General features: G+C 36.7%; 1 protein-coding gene across 1 annotated transcript in view; it reads right to left on the bottom strand.

The window, feature by feature from the left end:
- The window catches only part of Zbbx (zinc finger B-box domain containing), a 111,251-nt gene that overhangs the window by 39,480 nt on the left and 55,027 nt on the right, over positions 1–16,744 (bottom strand). The window contains exons 9-11 of the mRNA XM_052180958.1: positions 6,668–6,788; positions 1,546–1,655; positions 1,104–1,204 (exon numbers count right to left, since the gene is read on the bottom strand). Of these exons, the coding sequence (XP_052036918.1) occupies positions 1,104–1,204; positions 1,546–1,655; positions 6,668–6,788 (332 nt within the window). The remainder of the gene's footprint in view (positions 1–1,103; positions 1,205–1,545; positions 1,656–6,667; positions 6,789–16,744) is intronic.

Here is a 16,744-nt window from a genome sequence, read left to right as displayed (position 1 = left end):
TTTATAATTGTCACATTTGTGATTAATAATAGCAATTTATGTAGCAACTTCAATCATAGTAGATTAGTGGCAATCACTTTTCCATTTTTCTTATTCTCATGTCTCCAACTTATTCTAAAAATAAAAATTTTATTGAATGGCATGTGTGCATGTGCCTGTGTGTGTGTGAGTGTATGTGTGTGTGTATGTGTATGTGTACGTGTGTGTGTGTGTGTGTGTGACTAATACCTCCCACTATTTAAATGATAAATAAAGCATTAATAGAAGAAAAAAAAAGCAGTAGCAGCTACCAATTCAGTGGCCATAGAAGAAGCAAGAGATAGGGGCTCTGCATTCTCATAATTTTCTGAAATGTCAATCCAAAATGTCAGAATGATTTGAAGAAAATGGTAATTCAACTATTAGGTTACTAGGAAGCCAAATTCAGAAACTGGATCTGAGTCACTCGGTCTGAGCTTTGCTTAGCTGTCTCTGGTTCCATTATGTCTTCAAAAGTTGTACTGACATTATTTTTAAAACTCATACATTATAAATAATATATTTTTCCTTAAAGAAAAACAATATTAATGATATTCCAGAAATTACATTTTACACCTACATATATTTAAATAAGATGCCATGTAACAAAACTGGCCCATTTATGAAAGTGTCGAAGGATAACATAGCAGAACACTTATAGTACTTCCATAAGGCATGCCTCTGAAAACTGGCAATATTAAGTTAGTGTGTACATGGCATTCTCTATAATAAAACACATAGTTTTTCTATTTATTTACAAGCTGTAATCTAAACATGAATGTCATCTTAAATTCTTATGGTGTTTTAAAGAAACCTTTTTTTTTTTTTTTTTTTTTTTTTTTTTTTTTTTTTTTTTTTTGGTTTTCTGAGACAGGGTTTCTCTGGATAGTCCTGGCTGTCCTGGAACTCAGCCTGTAGACCAGGCTGGCCTTGAACTCAGAAATCCTCCTGCGTCTGCTGATTAAAGGCATGTGCCTCCACTGCCGGCATTAAAGAAATCTTAATGACAAAAACAGTAAGTCATCGTGTCATCGTTATTACAAATTTTCTATGATAAAACATTGGAATGGTCATAATATACTTACACCATCCAGTTCTACTATTGTTAGAGATGGAGGAGGTCTCTCTATATTCAACTTTTCTGCTGGCATAAAAAGGGGTGGAGATTTTACTGTGATCTCTTCAACTAGGAAATAAAATTAGAAAATAATATTACCAAAGAATATGTCTGATAATTTGTTGTCTTGATATAATACTACCAACAATGAAAGATAAAGTCTTTCATCAATCTACACAAAGATGCAAACACTGTAGATTTTTTTCAGCTCAAACAATACACACATTTGATTGCACTAATCTCTTACTAGAAGCTGTTTAAATTAAAGCAATGTAAATGAAAGAAACTAGAGTTTCATAGTCTTTATCAGAATAATACATGGACCAAAATTAAAAGCATGTGTTGATTACTGCTTGGATATATGATTTTAAACAATAAGTGTTAAAAGATCTAATCAAAACTCAACTGACCATCACTATCAGACTCATTTTCATTGTGAGTGGACTGTGCCTCTGCAGTAGCTTCATGTGGATGTGTGAATGTACTTGGTAGCATGGTACGAAGTTGTTCCTGTGGAGTTCTATAAGACAACAAAGATGCAATTAAAAGAAAAAATCATCTTAATTGAACATTCCCAGACTAGATGTTTTACTTACCATGTGAGTGAGAATTCAAAATACTGAAATTTTGACCATAATATTAACTCACAGGTTATGGTGATTAATATAATTTTAACGTGATACAGGCTTTTAAAACAATTTCACATCACATAAGATGTTTGTCAGCTGCATACTGTGTTTTGCTTAAGATGAAGACCAATGTCATGATTCAAGTCAGTATTCTCTTAAAAGCCACATGGAATCCAAAGAACATGCCGTGCCGTTGACAAGGCTAATTTACAAGCATATGGTTTATCTTACACACTTGGCACTGTATTTTGATGAGTTCTAAGGCAACCTGAAAGCATTTATCTAAACTTTCAACACATTGGTGGAGTGATAAAATAGGGTCGCATTAAAAGGATGTGAGATGTTATATCTGTGGCATCTGTTACCTAATTAACATCAATGGTGGATGCAGAGTGGGATGCTTCAAATGGGAAGCATGAAGCTTGGGAATTCTGAGACTTCAAGAGTGTGTATTTAATTGTGACCACAGATTTGTGAGGAGAGAGTTCATTTTTGAATCAAATGAAAATAGCTGCACAGTCTCCAGAGATCATGCAAGCTCACATGGTTGCCAGTGTAAAAGACAAGATTGATGCTGTCAGTGCCAACATAAAACTGAAGATTTACCCATTTTATTCTACTTTTGGTACATTCAAAAGTAGTAGAACCTAGATTACATAATCTCTACTAGGATGATCATAAATAAGATGATATTGGGAGGAGAAGAGAGGGGAGAACCTACTAGTTTTAGGCAGAGTATCTAGCAAGAGCAGTAATCTGAGCACCCTGCTTCCACAAGCATATATTCCCAGCCAGGGTCTCACTTAACCATGCCTCTTTTCCTACTAGTAATTATACCAGCTGCATTTTGTAATATGTGGCACAAATCATATAAGTACAAAATATTGTGTGTTACTGAGCTTTACATCTTAAAACATTCTATGAAAGAGTAACTACTTCCAATCAGAATTTAACTAAGTAATATACAAAAAAATATTAAGTAATATGAAAGATCAAAGGGAAATAGATATTTGGTCATCAGAAACTGCTTCATAGTTTATATTATTTTATTGTGCTATGGATCTCTGTATATATACATAAGTACAAATAAGCTATTGCCAAATAATTCATGAAGCAAAACATATTACTTGATTATTTTCATCTTTCTTTTATAAGTAAAGACTTATAGAATTCGGGTATCAGGATTGAAGACTAGTGACCCTACACACCTATTTATGCTATCTTAAACACAAGAAAAGTTATAACAACAAAGTATAAGAGACTTGCCTATAAATAATCAAATAGCTAATCATTTATGAAGTCTTAACTTTGGTTATCCCATCCCCCAAACAAAACCATACTACATAAGTAAAGGTGAAAACACCTTCTACATTAGTAATTGCTTCTCGTTTTCTTGTCTTTGAAATATTTCATTCAGTGTCTCTCTGTGTATTCATGTGTGTGCTGTATAAACACATATATGCATCTGTATGCTCATGTGTATGCAGATGGTTGTGAAAAGGTTGGTCACTCATTGGTGATGATATTTCAACTGCCCTCCTCTTTATTTTACATAGTGCTCACTGGTCCTGACCTAGTCCAGTATAAGCTAGCTTGTCTGGCCAATGAGTTCCAAAGATCAGCTTCTATCCTCCTAACTGGAACTAGGATTACAAATATTTGCTACTATCCACAGCATTTTTCTATGTGTGTTCTCAGGATTAAATTGAGTTTCTTGTGGCTGTAACACAGACTAGTTTATTGATCCCTTATACTCAGTCTTGCTGACATAAATCCATTTAAATATAAAATAAATCTCTCCGGGAGCTTCTGCCAGAGAGCTACAAGTCCCAGAAAAGTACCTGCTGTTCTTATTTTGCCTAATGGACATAGAATTTGTCTGCATTCTAAACACTGATCTCTGTACCTGTAGGTTAATGCAGCCATCAATCCTCATCCAAAACCCTTTGCATAGTAGCCAACAACTAAAACAAAGACTCAAAAGGTCTAACTATAGAGCAAACAGGCCTGTGAAGTGCTCATGCATAAGTGGAATAGCTACAAGATGCCCGCTCTTCCCAAGGCTAAGGGAACACTTTGAAGCTGACGTAAATCCATTTGAATTTGCACTTTGAAACACCAGAATTTAGAGAAAACTTAGAAGAAACAACATATTCTGAGTAATACAGGATCGCTACATACATAAACACTTAAGAACTGTGCTTGTTTCCAAAAGACTGTATAAGATAAAACCAACCTGTCAGGTGGGAAGGCGAATGGTAAGGGAAAGGAGTGCAAGAGAAAGTTAAAAGTTGGTGGCAATTCTTGCTACTCGGGGAAGATGAGTTGGTTTTATTCTGGAAGATTGACTATGCTCCATTAGATGGTCCTACACCCACAGCATCATTGGGTCATCAATAATTAAAACGAAACCCAGAGATTAAAACCTTTTCTTGAATAATTCCAATTTTTAAATGAAAGAGAACTAGAAAATCATCAGTGGATCATGCAAAGTAGCATGATGACTAGGCTCAGAAAGTAGTTGCAGACAAAATATCACTCACAAGAAATATCTTTGAAAATGTCCCAAATAGTGATCACGAAGCATGGGCCTTGTAATCATTATTTGCCTGCAGGATGAAGAGTTTCTTGAGAATTTTACTTTTCAAAATGTGTATCAAAGACCAGCATTATAGTACCCATGTCACTTAGGAGGCACTTGGGACTATTGAAAATCTGTACTTAGAGTAAGCTTACTTTGTTAAGATTGTCATCACCACAAACACTTGCATCCTCTAGAAAATTAGAAGGAACAATGAAATATAGACACCTCTGAGATGTAACAATTGAGCTTGTACAATCACAAGTCACAAACTCTATGAAACTCTGTATTGATAAATTGCCAATGAAGAAAACATGTCCTCATTGGTAATATTGGTTTCATATTGCAAGTTTGATTTTTGAACAAATTAAAAAAAACCATGAATCTGATAATAGGATTCCATGACTTGAAATTGGAAATAGAAACTCTAAAGATAACACAAACTGAGGCAATCCTAAAGATAAAAAATAAAAAAAAAAATAAATAAAAATTAAAAAAAAAAACTAGGAAAGAGATTAAGAACTACAGAGGCAAGAATTTTGATGCCCAGAGTAGGTGAATGTCACGGTAGTGAGGCAGGAGTGGATTGGTGTGTGGAGAAGCCTTCTCATAGAAGCAGGAGGATTAGAGGGATGGGAATAGCTAACATCAAATTAAATGGAGAGAAACTTAAAGCAATTCCACTAAAATCAGGAACTAAACAAGGATGTAAGTCTCTCCTTATCTGTTCAACATAGAGCTTGAATTTCTAGTTAGAGCAACTAAAGCGAAGCAACCAAAGGAGATCAAGGGAATACAAATTGGAAAGGAAGAAGTCAAAATATATCTACTCACAGATAATAGGACAGTGTTCACTAAGGACTCTAAAAATTCTACCAGAGAACTTCTACAGCTGATAACACCGGCAACAAAGTGGATGGATACAAAGTTAATTAAAACAAATGAAACAAAATAAACAAAACAGTAGACCTCCTTTATACAAATGATAAATGGGCCACAAAAGAAATTAGGGAAACAACACACTTTAAAATAGCCAGAAATATTTAAAGTATCTTGGCATAACTCTAACCAAGCAAGTAAAAGACATATATGATAAGAACTTTAAATCCATCAAGAAAGAAATTGAGGATGTTATCAGAAGATGGGAAGATATCTCATGCTCATATATCTGCAAGATTAGCATAGTGAAAATGGCCATCTTACCAAAAGTAATGTACAGATTCAATGCAATTCCCATCAACATTCCACACAATTCTTTACAGAAGTCAAAACAATTCCCAACTTCATATGGAAAAACAAAAAACTCACACTAGGTAAAACAACCCTAAACAATAAAACAACTTCTGGAGGTATTGCCATCTTTGACCTCAAACGACAACAGAGCAATTGTAATAAAACTGCATGGTATTGGTATAAGTACAGAGCAACTCCATGATATTATGGATATCACATGTAAACCCACAGAGTCAACAAAGTTGGGGCCATGGGGGCTCTTAGAGCCTGGACACTGCAGCCAGGAAGCATGCAGGAGCTGCACCTAGACACCCTACTCATATGGAGCAGATGTACAGCTTTGCCTTCAGGTGGGCTCTAATTACTGGACCAGGGACAGTTTCTGATTCTGTTCCTTGCCATTGGATTACCGTTCCCCCTACTTATACTGCCTGGTTAGGCCTCTGGAAAATGATGTGCCTAGACCTACTGGGACCAGATGTGCAGGGTAAGGTGGTACCCAAGCCAGGCTCCCCTTCTTTGAAGAGAATGGGAAGAGGTAATGGAGAGGTGATATGTAAGGGAAGGACTGAGGAGAGAGAAGGGAGGGAGGGCTGTGTCTGAGATGTAAAATGAATTAAAAAATAAACATAAAAAATTAAAAAATAAGAATGAAATTAGAATTAAAGTATAAAATTAAACATCTAATTAATTTTAAATTAATTTAACTTTAAAAATGTTTTAATTTAATACATTTGTAAAATAAAGCCTCAAATATCTATACTAAAATACAGCAGAGCCATTTTAAAGTAAATCCTTGTTTATTGCACACTTTTGTTATTATCCCTTAAATTCCATACTTAATTTTTGTCTTTCCACAGGAACACATGAAGATTATATTTCTCAAGATTAAAATATACCATATATGTGTGTATATAAATACAAGTAATTAAAATTGTTGCTAATATAGTCAAAACTTCATAGGAATTTTAAATTGCTTTAAATTTAGTCATACAAATATGAAATATACTTAAAAAACTTCCCGACAAAATGAAGTAAAAATAACCTCCATTTCCTAAGAAATAGTAATATTAAAATTCTACTGAATACCTTCTGTACTTTTTGAGCCATAACTTTTCCATATACGACAGACTGTCTTCTGTGAACTCGATATTAATTGGTTCTGTCCAAATTTTCAAATTAGTTTGTACTTCACATTCTTCCACAGAGTCTACAAAAATAAACACTACACATAATTAATGTAGCCATGCCTCTGAACTCTCATATATTCTCCTTAGATGAAGGAAAGTGTCAATTGTTTATGGAGAATAGTTCTTGGCATTTATTCCTGTAAATGTAATTTTTATCATATTATGTTATGATATTAATATAATATACCAGGTCTACGATGTAAATAATTCTAAAGGTTTTTTTTAATTGCTTTTAATAAAGGCTTCTGTGGACAATTTATTCAAAATCTATTGAAATGAAATGATTTTTATGAGTCAGGCTTTCCAAATGCAACATTATCTTAAATGAGAAGGATAAATCCAGAGTGCCTGGACATGCTGCACGCCCAGCATACGCAGACACATCTAAGGTGCAGATTATAGCCATCTCTAGTAATATTTACACATTTATCCACTCTCACCTCCAGATACTGCCCTCTAGATTGCAAACACCGCCAGAATAAAATGCTCCAAGAAAAACAGGAAAAGGAAGTAGTGAAGCTTAAAAACATTTTTTCTTTTTTTTCTTGGATATATTCTTTATTTACATTTCAAATGTTATCCCCTTTCCCAGTTTCCCCCTTCCAGATAGCCCCTATCCCATCCTCCCTTCCCCTACTTCTATAGGGTGTTCCCTCACCCACCCCACTTCCGCCTCCCCGCCCTCAATGCCCCTACATTGGGGCATCTATGGGGCCTTCCTAGGACCAAGGACTTCTCCCATGGATGCCAGACAAGCCAATCCTCTGCTACATATTCAGCCATGTGTACCCCCTGGTTGATGGCTTAGAAATTCTAACGCCAAGCTAGTCCTAACCTCATATTGCAGACTTTAGTGACTAGCATTCAGCAATAGCCAAATGCCAGCAGCTAAATAAACCAGTGGAGGAACTCAGCTCCCATCCGTCCGAGAGTATTGAGTAAAACAGGTAGCAGAAATTTGAAGAGTAAAAACCCGTTATCTGCTACATAAAAGAAGAGAAAGAGTTAAGGCTATGAGTGTGAATTGTGAATATGACCATGAAGGGTGGTGCAAGAGGTGAGCTGAAGTAAAAGAATTGGAGCAGAAAAGCTAAGAGGTAGACTAAGGGGAAATTAGGTTGTTTGTTTTGCTTTGCTTTACTTTGTTTTGTTTTCAGAGAGAGGAAGCAGCAAATGGGCACTGTACTTGAGTACTGTACTGTACTCTAAAATCTGGATAAAGATGTGAGAAGTGCAGGACCTTGCCTCAGCAAGACCCTACCACTACCCTCTCCAGGCCAGTAGGGACACAAAGTAGGACTCTGGCGATGGCTTTAAAGTCTGTGGGTCTCAGGGCTTTCTAGATCTCTGACTATACTGAAATGCTGACAATATCTTCTAAAAAGTCCTAAATAACTTTCTTGCTCTGTCTGAGGGTGAAAGACTGCTGGTTTAGGTGATTAACACCTGTAGCCTAACAGGGGAGGATTAAGCAATGTGACCTTTGTTCTATCTCAGCAGGAACTGCTAGGCTCTAACTTTCAGACTGCTAATCTGGTTGGAGAAAGAATGTGGGACACTTAGAGAAGAGGTTATAGAGTGTATTACTAAGTTGTAAAAAGTTTCCAGTGAAACCTATCTAAGGGGAAAAGAGGAAAGATCCTAAGTGGGGAAAAATTCTTCTAAGTGGGAAAGGGGAAAAAATTCTACTCTAAATGGAGAAAGGCAAAAAATTCTTCTCTCTCCTCCTCCTTTTTCCTCCCTCTCTCTCCCCCCCTCTCTCTCACTCTCCCTCCCTCATCACTTTGTCCTCAGTACTTACACATCTTTCAGAAATACATGATCACATGTTACAAAGTTCACCACAAGTTCACACAAAAAATCAAATCATAAATAGAATTAGAAGTTTACAATAGAGAATGTTTACATACATTTCCATTAGGAGTAATTATCTGGCTAAACATCCATCACCTGTCTTCATTCCACAGGTTCACTGAAGATGTAAAACCTTAGGTATTAAGTTATTTAAGTTATTAGTGAAGTTTTTGTATAAATAAACCCAGTCAATATTTTATCTTCTGTGCTAACAGTTATAATAAATCATTAGTTCCCTTTTATGACCTTTGGTTAATTGTTTTACAACATCTTGGACTGTAGGAGATAGTCTGGTTACCATCTAAGCAATGAACTGGTTACACTTGGGAGACTGGCAGAGTTCTCATTGTAGTTTTGACTATCAGAAAAGGATCTAATAGCAGACTCACTATAAAAAAGCTTAATAATCACAGATATAATTTTAGGAATTCTTATAGGATCATCATTATTAAGACTTAAGAAGTCACCTATTTGTCTAAATAGATCACTACAATACTGTACATCTTTGTGGATCTGCAGAAATCTGCTCCAAAGGAATATGCTATTACTTAGTGATTATTAGATATGCTTAATAATAACAGAAAAAGCATTGTTGGGGTTTTGTCTAAGCTCCACCCCACACCTACCTGGCAATGGCCAGGTATGCCCCGCCCCAGAGATCTGGCCCACTATAAGAGGGGCTACTTGCCCCTCCTCTCTCTCTTTGCTCACCGCTCTCCCACATACTCTCACCTCTCTGCCCCTGGGGCTCTTCCCCCCTCCACGTGGTCATGGCCGGCCTCCACACTCTCTCTCTCTCTCTCTCTCTCTCTCTCTCTCTCTCTCTCTCTCTCCCACTAACTCCCATCCCCTATTCTGAATAAACTCTATTCTATACCATGTCCGTGTGTGTGTGGTCCCTCATGGGCAAAGGTGCCCAGGCAAGGGCCCGCCTGGACACCTTCCCCCATGCCGCCTAGCCACACTCACCTAACCCCTTTACTCCCACCTTTAAGCCTCCTCCTCATCCTACTGAATCCTTACCCCCTTTAAGCCTCATCATCCTGCTGAATCCTTCATCCAGAAGTAACCCTGAATCCTTCATTAAATCCTTCAAGCATATTAATAGCAGGAATCTTTACTAAAATGAATCTCTTACAACCATGCTTAATAAGGGCACACATGTTGAAGATTATATAATAATCCAAAGCAGGCCATCTCAGGAAGATCACCTGCTAGTTATTAGCTTGTTCCATTATGGCTCCTGAAAAGGACTAAAACAAGTAACCTGTGTTTCACTTTTCTCCATTCACCAATGGCACAATCTCAGAAAGTAAAGGTGAGACCTGGTCTTCCTGTGTAGAAGGAGGTGTGTTTCCCTAATTACCTTGTTTAAATAGTTAGTCTTTGAAGCCATCAAAAATCCACAAAATATGACAGCTAAGGCCATTTCAATATCAAAGGGATGTTGTCCCTGAGAAGGCTGAGATGTCCCAATATAGGGGAATACCAGGCCAGGGAAGCAGGAGTGAGTGGATTAGTGAGCAGGGTGAGGGGATGGGATAGAGCATTTTCAGAGGGGAAACCAGGAAAGGGAATAACATTAGAAATGTAAAGAAACAATGGAGCATGTGTCTTTATTGCATGCCGGGGAATCCTTTGGGTATATGCCCAGGAGAGGTATAGCAGGGTCCTCTGGAAGTATCATGTCCAGTTTTCGGAGGAACCGCCAGACTGATTTCCAAAGTGGTTGTACCATCTTACAGTCCTACCAGCAGTGAAGGAGTGTTCCTCTTTCTCCACATCCTCACCAACATCTGCTGTCTCCTGAGTTTTTGACCTTAGCCATTCTGACTGGTGTGAGGTGAAATCTCAGGGTTGTTTTGATTTGCATTTCCCTAATGATTAATGATGTTGAGCACTTCTCAAGGTGCCTCTCAGCCATCCGAATTTCTTCAGGTGAGAATCTTTGTTTAGATCTGTACCCCATTTTTTAATAGGGTTATTTGGTTCCCTGGGATCCAACTTCTTGAGTTCTTTGCATATATTGGATATTAGTCCTCTATCAGATGTGGGGTTGGTGAATAACCTTTCCCAATTTGATGGTTGCCATTTTGTCCTTTCAACAGTGTCCTTTGCCTTACAGAAACTTTGTAAGAGCAGCCTTATTTATAATAGCCAGAAGCTGGAAAGAACCCAGATGCCCCTCAAAGGAGGAATGGAGACAGAAAATGTGGTATATTTACACAATGGAATACTACTCAGCAATTAGAAACAATGAATTCATAAAATTTTTAGGCAAATGGTTTGTTCTGGAAAATATCATCCTACGTGAGGAAACCCAGTCACAAAAGAATACACATGAAATGCAATCTCTGATAAGTGGATATTAATTAGCTCAGAAGCCCTGAATACCCAAGGCACAAATCGCATAACAAATGACTCCCATGTAGAAGTATGGAGAGGGTCCTGATCCTGGAAAGGATTGATCTAGCATTGGAGGGGAATATAAGGACAGAGAAGAAAAGGAGGGAGGTAATAGGAGAATGGATGGAGAGAAGGTTTATGGGACATATGGGGAGGGGGGATCAGGGAAAGGGGAAATCATTTGGAATGTAAACAAAGAATATAGAAAATAAAAATATTAATAAAAAAAGAAATGTAAAGAAAGAATATATCTAATAAAAAAAAGTTTAAAAAAATCATTTGGCTAGAAACAGAGACATGTCTTTTCCTGACAATACCCCCTTCTTGGCTCAAAGAAAATTTGAACATCTTTACCTCCAGGTAAGCTTTTCACGGAAAGGCAGCCAGTAGGCAGAAATTGCCCATTTCATGTACAGACAATACTGTGGTTACCCTACCCCCACCCCTTCCAAAAGACACATTTTTCAGAATAGTCAGCTATTTACTTTGCTGAGACAGGGTCAACGGCCCTTCAAATTTCTGTTTTATAGGTCTGTCGGATGATCCTAGGCCAAAAGGATAAAGACTGATGAGCCAACATTTTGAGAAATGAGGGACTGTACAGGTAATCAGCTATTTCTGCAAATGGTTAAATTGTGAAACCTATGCTTTGTGCTCCTATATTTTCAGATAATATTTAGTCATTCTCAGATTTCTGATGGTGTTGACGACTAGTTTCAGTCTCACAATTAAACTCAAGTTGTTTAACACAGAGTTTATAGAGTAGATGACATGATTTTCAAATGATGCTACAGGCTAAGATTCTAAACATAATCCAGGGATAGAATCATAATTTTTTTTAGTTAGGAAATATGGTAATTAACAAATTGATAGATTAGATGTCATTTGTACCTCATACTGTGTAATTTACTTAATTGTTATGGTTTTTTTTCACTTTATACATGGGAGAAAACCTTTGTTTGTTTGTTTGTTTGCTTGTTTGTTTGTTTGTTTGGCCAAAAAAGGTGATATGTAGAGAGGGATGTGATTTCCCTAATTGGTTCTTGATTGTGTCAAAAGGCGGAAGCCAATTGATGGGCAAAAGGAAAGCAGTAGGATTTCTGGTTCCCCGGAGAAGAGAATGGGACATAGAGAAAGGGGACCAGGCTTTGGGACAAGGAGAAAGCTTCAGTTATATGGGTCTTGGGGACCCAGCCTGCAGGAGCAGGAGCTAAGGAGGTTGGAGGGAGCTGGCTGATAGGATTATGACAGGAAATTCTTCACTTAGCCACCAAGTTAGTTGGCTAGTTTTAAAATAATAAAACTGTCTATTGTTTTCTCCCTGCAGAGCTAAAGTGGGCAGGAGGAGAAAGGGCAGCTGGTACAGATGTTGGAGGCTTGGCAAAACTAGCCTTGAGGGGCTGGAAGAGTGATCACAGCTCCCAGGAGAAACAGGCAGCTGACCCTCCCTCCGCAGAGCTGAGTGAGACCAACATCACCTCCTCGTGGAGCCTAGCCTGGAGAGTGGGAAGAACTCTGGAGAAAGCATGATTTTTTTAAAATTACATGCAACATTCATGTGCTTATCAGAGTCTTTGATAACTGATCCAAACATCTAACTGTTAGGAGAAGAATCTTCAGTATCCATTCAGCAAGACCCTTTGCTCATCAATTGAAGGGCATAAACATGCATGACGAGCTATGGCTTATAGGCAGAAAGACTTCATGAGCTAGCAATAGGGCTTTATTTACCATATTGCTTCTGGCTCAACAACCTTCTCTTCTGAGAATTTGCATCAAATTCTCTACCACTCATTCTTTTGAGAACATGATCATTTTTCTTAACATGCAGCACAAAATCCTAAAGTAAATGGATGCCTAAAGAATCTGAGGAACACCCAGGAGACCAGAGTAGAGGAGACCAAGCAAGCCAGTGGGAAAATGTCAGCAGGGAGGTCAGAGAAGAGCTTTAACTCACATAATGGCCTCTGGCCAGCTAAAGCACCTAACATTCACACAAGAAAACAACAAGAAAAAAGTCTCTTGTTGACTAAAATGAATTAATAAATAAATCAGTGATAAAAATCAAGAGAACTGGGAAATTAAAAGCAGACTGCTCTGCTAAATGGCCACGGAGCACAAGGATGCTTAATGTAATTTATAATAAAAGGTGCCTATACTAAGGACCTATCTCCACTATTTGAGCACAATCTTAAGAGCCTGAAAATATGAAGTGTTGGTGACAATGGAATCAACAGAAAACTCTTATATACTTCAGATGGAGTATAAAATGTTAAAAATACTTTTCTTAATAATTCATTTTTATCTGGTTTAGTTGAGGGCATATATACCTGTCAAATCAGGTATTTGCTCTTAAGTAATAACAGCCTTGGAAATGTGTATAGGACATACTTCAAGACCTACACAAAAAATGTATAGTAGTATTATTTGACATATTCAAAATGAGAAATAAATTAAAGAAAAAAATCTGCATTTAAACTGAGAAATAGTGGCATATTCACAGAATAAAAGATTAGCAAACATTGAAAGTAGGTGAATTAAAACCGTAAACATTTTCATGCATGAATCCCACATAAATAATTCTGAGCCATATGAGATATAAAAGAATATAAGTAACATAATTCCATAGTCACACACATGAAATTGTTGCACAATAAGAATATATTTTTGAATAAATTTCAGGGAAACCAAGGGAATTCAAAAAGATAAAACATGGGTCAGTGAGAACCTGGAGAGCTGGGGAAAACAGAGAGCAGTCATAGGAAGTGGGAGAATCATGGATGTCTACTAGTTTTTTTTTTCTCCAAGAGCTATATAAAGTTCACAATCTTTCTGTTATAACCATTTTAATATAAACTATGAGAGTTAATATGAAATTAAAATATTTACAACCACATATCATACTACTAATAAAATGTTTCATTTTCTATAGTCAATCAAAATTAAATATATCAAAAACAGTCCTTATTATGACTATTTCAACTCAGGAGATTCATTGTGAGGAAAAATGAGAATAAGGGATAAACACAGTCACTCCACACAAAACATTTCAATTTTTGTTTCCAAAATTCCATCAGATTATCATAGCATCTTTCCCCATCTACCCATTCTAAATGCACATTAATCTTTGCTGGAATATCACAGTAGAACTGAAAATTAAAATAAAACAGAAAATAAAAACAATTTCTCTTTTCAAAACTCTCAGTTAAATATATTTTCTTCCTCAAACTCTATAAAGCCATATAATCCCCATAAAATCTCTTTCTTCATTGGGATTCCAATTTCTCTATGAAAACGATATTAGACAGAAGACATGTGCCACATGCCACCATTTATTTGTGGGTTCCAATCAGTCTCATCTTTGTGGTATAGCAATGTCAGAACTACTTCTGTCACTGTGCTCTAACAAAGCCAGAGAAGTGGCCATTCTCTCACTTTAACGATGACAAGCTCCAAAATATCATAGTATAGATTGTCTTCCTATTATAGTGGAAACATGACAGGAGTTTCATAGATCATAACAGCAGCCTGAAGGAAAAATACCCAAACTTGTGAGATACTGTGTCCTAACGAGGATCATGTTGTACCTTGTGTCAATTGTTGCAGGTAAATATTAAGATAGGGATTTCTAGAAAATGTGGCACATAGTAAGAAAAAAATGAATTCCATGGGTTTAGCTGCTGTAATAAATCAGGATTACATAGGACATACACTATAGGCAGAATAAAATACTTATATCTGAAATATGTATTTTTCCCATGAGGATAAATCACTGTGGCTTTAAGATTAAAAACATGTTCACTATAACAATTTTATGTATCACTAAATTACCTTAATGATGTTTATATAATGGCCAATCACAGGTTATTGGTAGATAGAAGGAAAGCCATGTATGCAGCAATGCTACAAACCCTGAGACATAGTGTAATTAGGTGGTGAAGGAATATCCTATCCCTGACTTCCTTCAATGATAAACAGTTAAGTGTAAGAGAAATAAACCCTGCCAGGCGGTGGTGATACATTCCTATAATCCAAGTACTCTGGGAGGCAGAGGCAGGTGGATTTCTGACTTTGAGGCCAGCCTGGTCTACAGACTGAGTTCCAGGACAGCCAGGGCTATACAGAGAAACCATGTCTGGGGAAAAAACAAGAAAATCAAAACAAACAAACAAACAAACAAAAAAAGGAGAAATAAACCCTTTCCACGCCAACTTACTTTTGGTCATGGTGTTTCATTGCAGTAATAGTAACCCTAAGTAATAGTAACCCTAAAACTTACTCAATGTGAGCAGAACTCATACAACACATGGAGTAAAAGCATGAATTATACCTCTATTTCTTATTATAACTAGTGAAAGAGATAAAAAATGCACTTACTGAGTCAAAAAATTACCCCACTAGAGCTAGTAGTCTAAATGTGACATGTTGGTTTTCTATCATTGAATTTGTGTTCATGAATACAAGGTTTTTTTGCAGCACAGAAACTCATTCAATCATGTGTTGTCTCTAACTTTTCATTCTCTATTTAGAGGACCAGCTACATGAACTTGCTTTCAACACATGTTTATCAAGTTCTGTAGTAGATCAAGAGTGTCTCTTCAGTTGTAAATGCTGTGGTACCTTTTCAGTTAAAACCATAGCATCTAACAAACAACTGTGGTTATTCTGATAAACTTTATGATGATCTGAATCATATTTGAACCCTGGATTTTGCACTGAATGAGGATTGATAACAATATTTTCCTAATTCCCAAAATTCTAAGATTTGCAGTATAAGATACTTTCAGTATTTATGTCTAAGGAAATAAGTCACTTTTGCATCCATAATTCCAATGTTCCCAATATGAGAAAAAATTAAAACAAGGCTTCATCTTTTACTTTATGTGCAATAAACAATTATAAACTCAAAGTTAAAATTAAACAATGATTCTGAGGTTCTAAGCATTGCCTTTTGTTTCACTGTCTATCATGATTAAGTTCCGCTCTCATCCAGGCTCTTTTCGGGTTACTATTACTGTGGTGAAACACCATGACTAAAAGTGAGTTGAAGTGGAAAGAGTTTATTTCACTTACACTTTACTGATGATTTTTGAAGGAAGTCAGAGAAAGGACACAAACAGGAAAAGAACCTGGAAACCTGAAATGGTGAAGAGGCCCTGAAAGAACATTGCTGAGTTGTTTGTTCCTTGTGACTTGCTCAGCCTTAGTATAAAACCATCTTAAAAATAGCCCCATTCACAATGGGCTGAACCTTCCTAGATCAATCACTAATTTAATAAATGCCCTGTACACTTGTCTTACATGACAATCTAATGGAGGCATTTGCTCAACTGAGTTTTTTTTTTCCTCTCAAAAAATTATGGTTTGTGTCAATTTGACACAAAAACTAGCCATCACGGTTTGTATGGATATGTCCGAAAGAAACCCATTATTTTATATTTGAACCAAAAAGTGAGACTAAAATCTTGCAGAGAAATAGCTTTTATAAATGGTGCTGTTTTGAAGGCAGTGCAGTTTGGGAGACTGAAGTCTCACCAGAAGAAGTTATTCTCAGGAAGGCATGCTGTGTGGTTTATACTAGCACCTACTTCTTGTCTTGGCTCTCATGTCTGTTTTACAGTGATGTAAGAAATGAGGAGTCCAGCCATCTGCTCCTGCTACCTTGGAGCCACCTGCTGCTATATTTCTCCTACCTTGATGGGCTGTATTGTCTCCA

The sequence above is a fragment of the Apodemus sylvaticus genome, chromosome 4, assembly GCF_947179515.1.
Source record: "Apodemus sylvaticus chromosome 4, mApoSyl1.1, whole genome shotgun sequence".
Classification (NCBI taxonomy): domain Eukaryota; kingdom Metazoa; phylum Chordata; class Mammalia; order Rodentia; family Muridae; genus Apodemus; species Apodemus sylvaticus.
The sequence above is the reverse complement of the archived record's forward strand: the minus strand, read 5'-3'. Positions and strand labels throughout refer to the sequence as shown.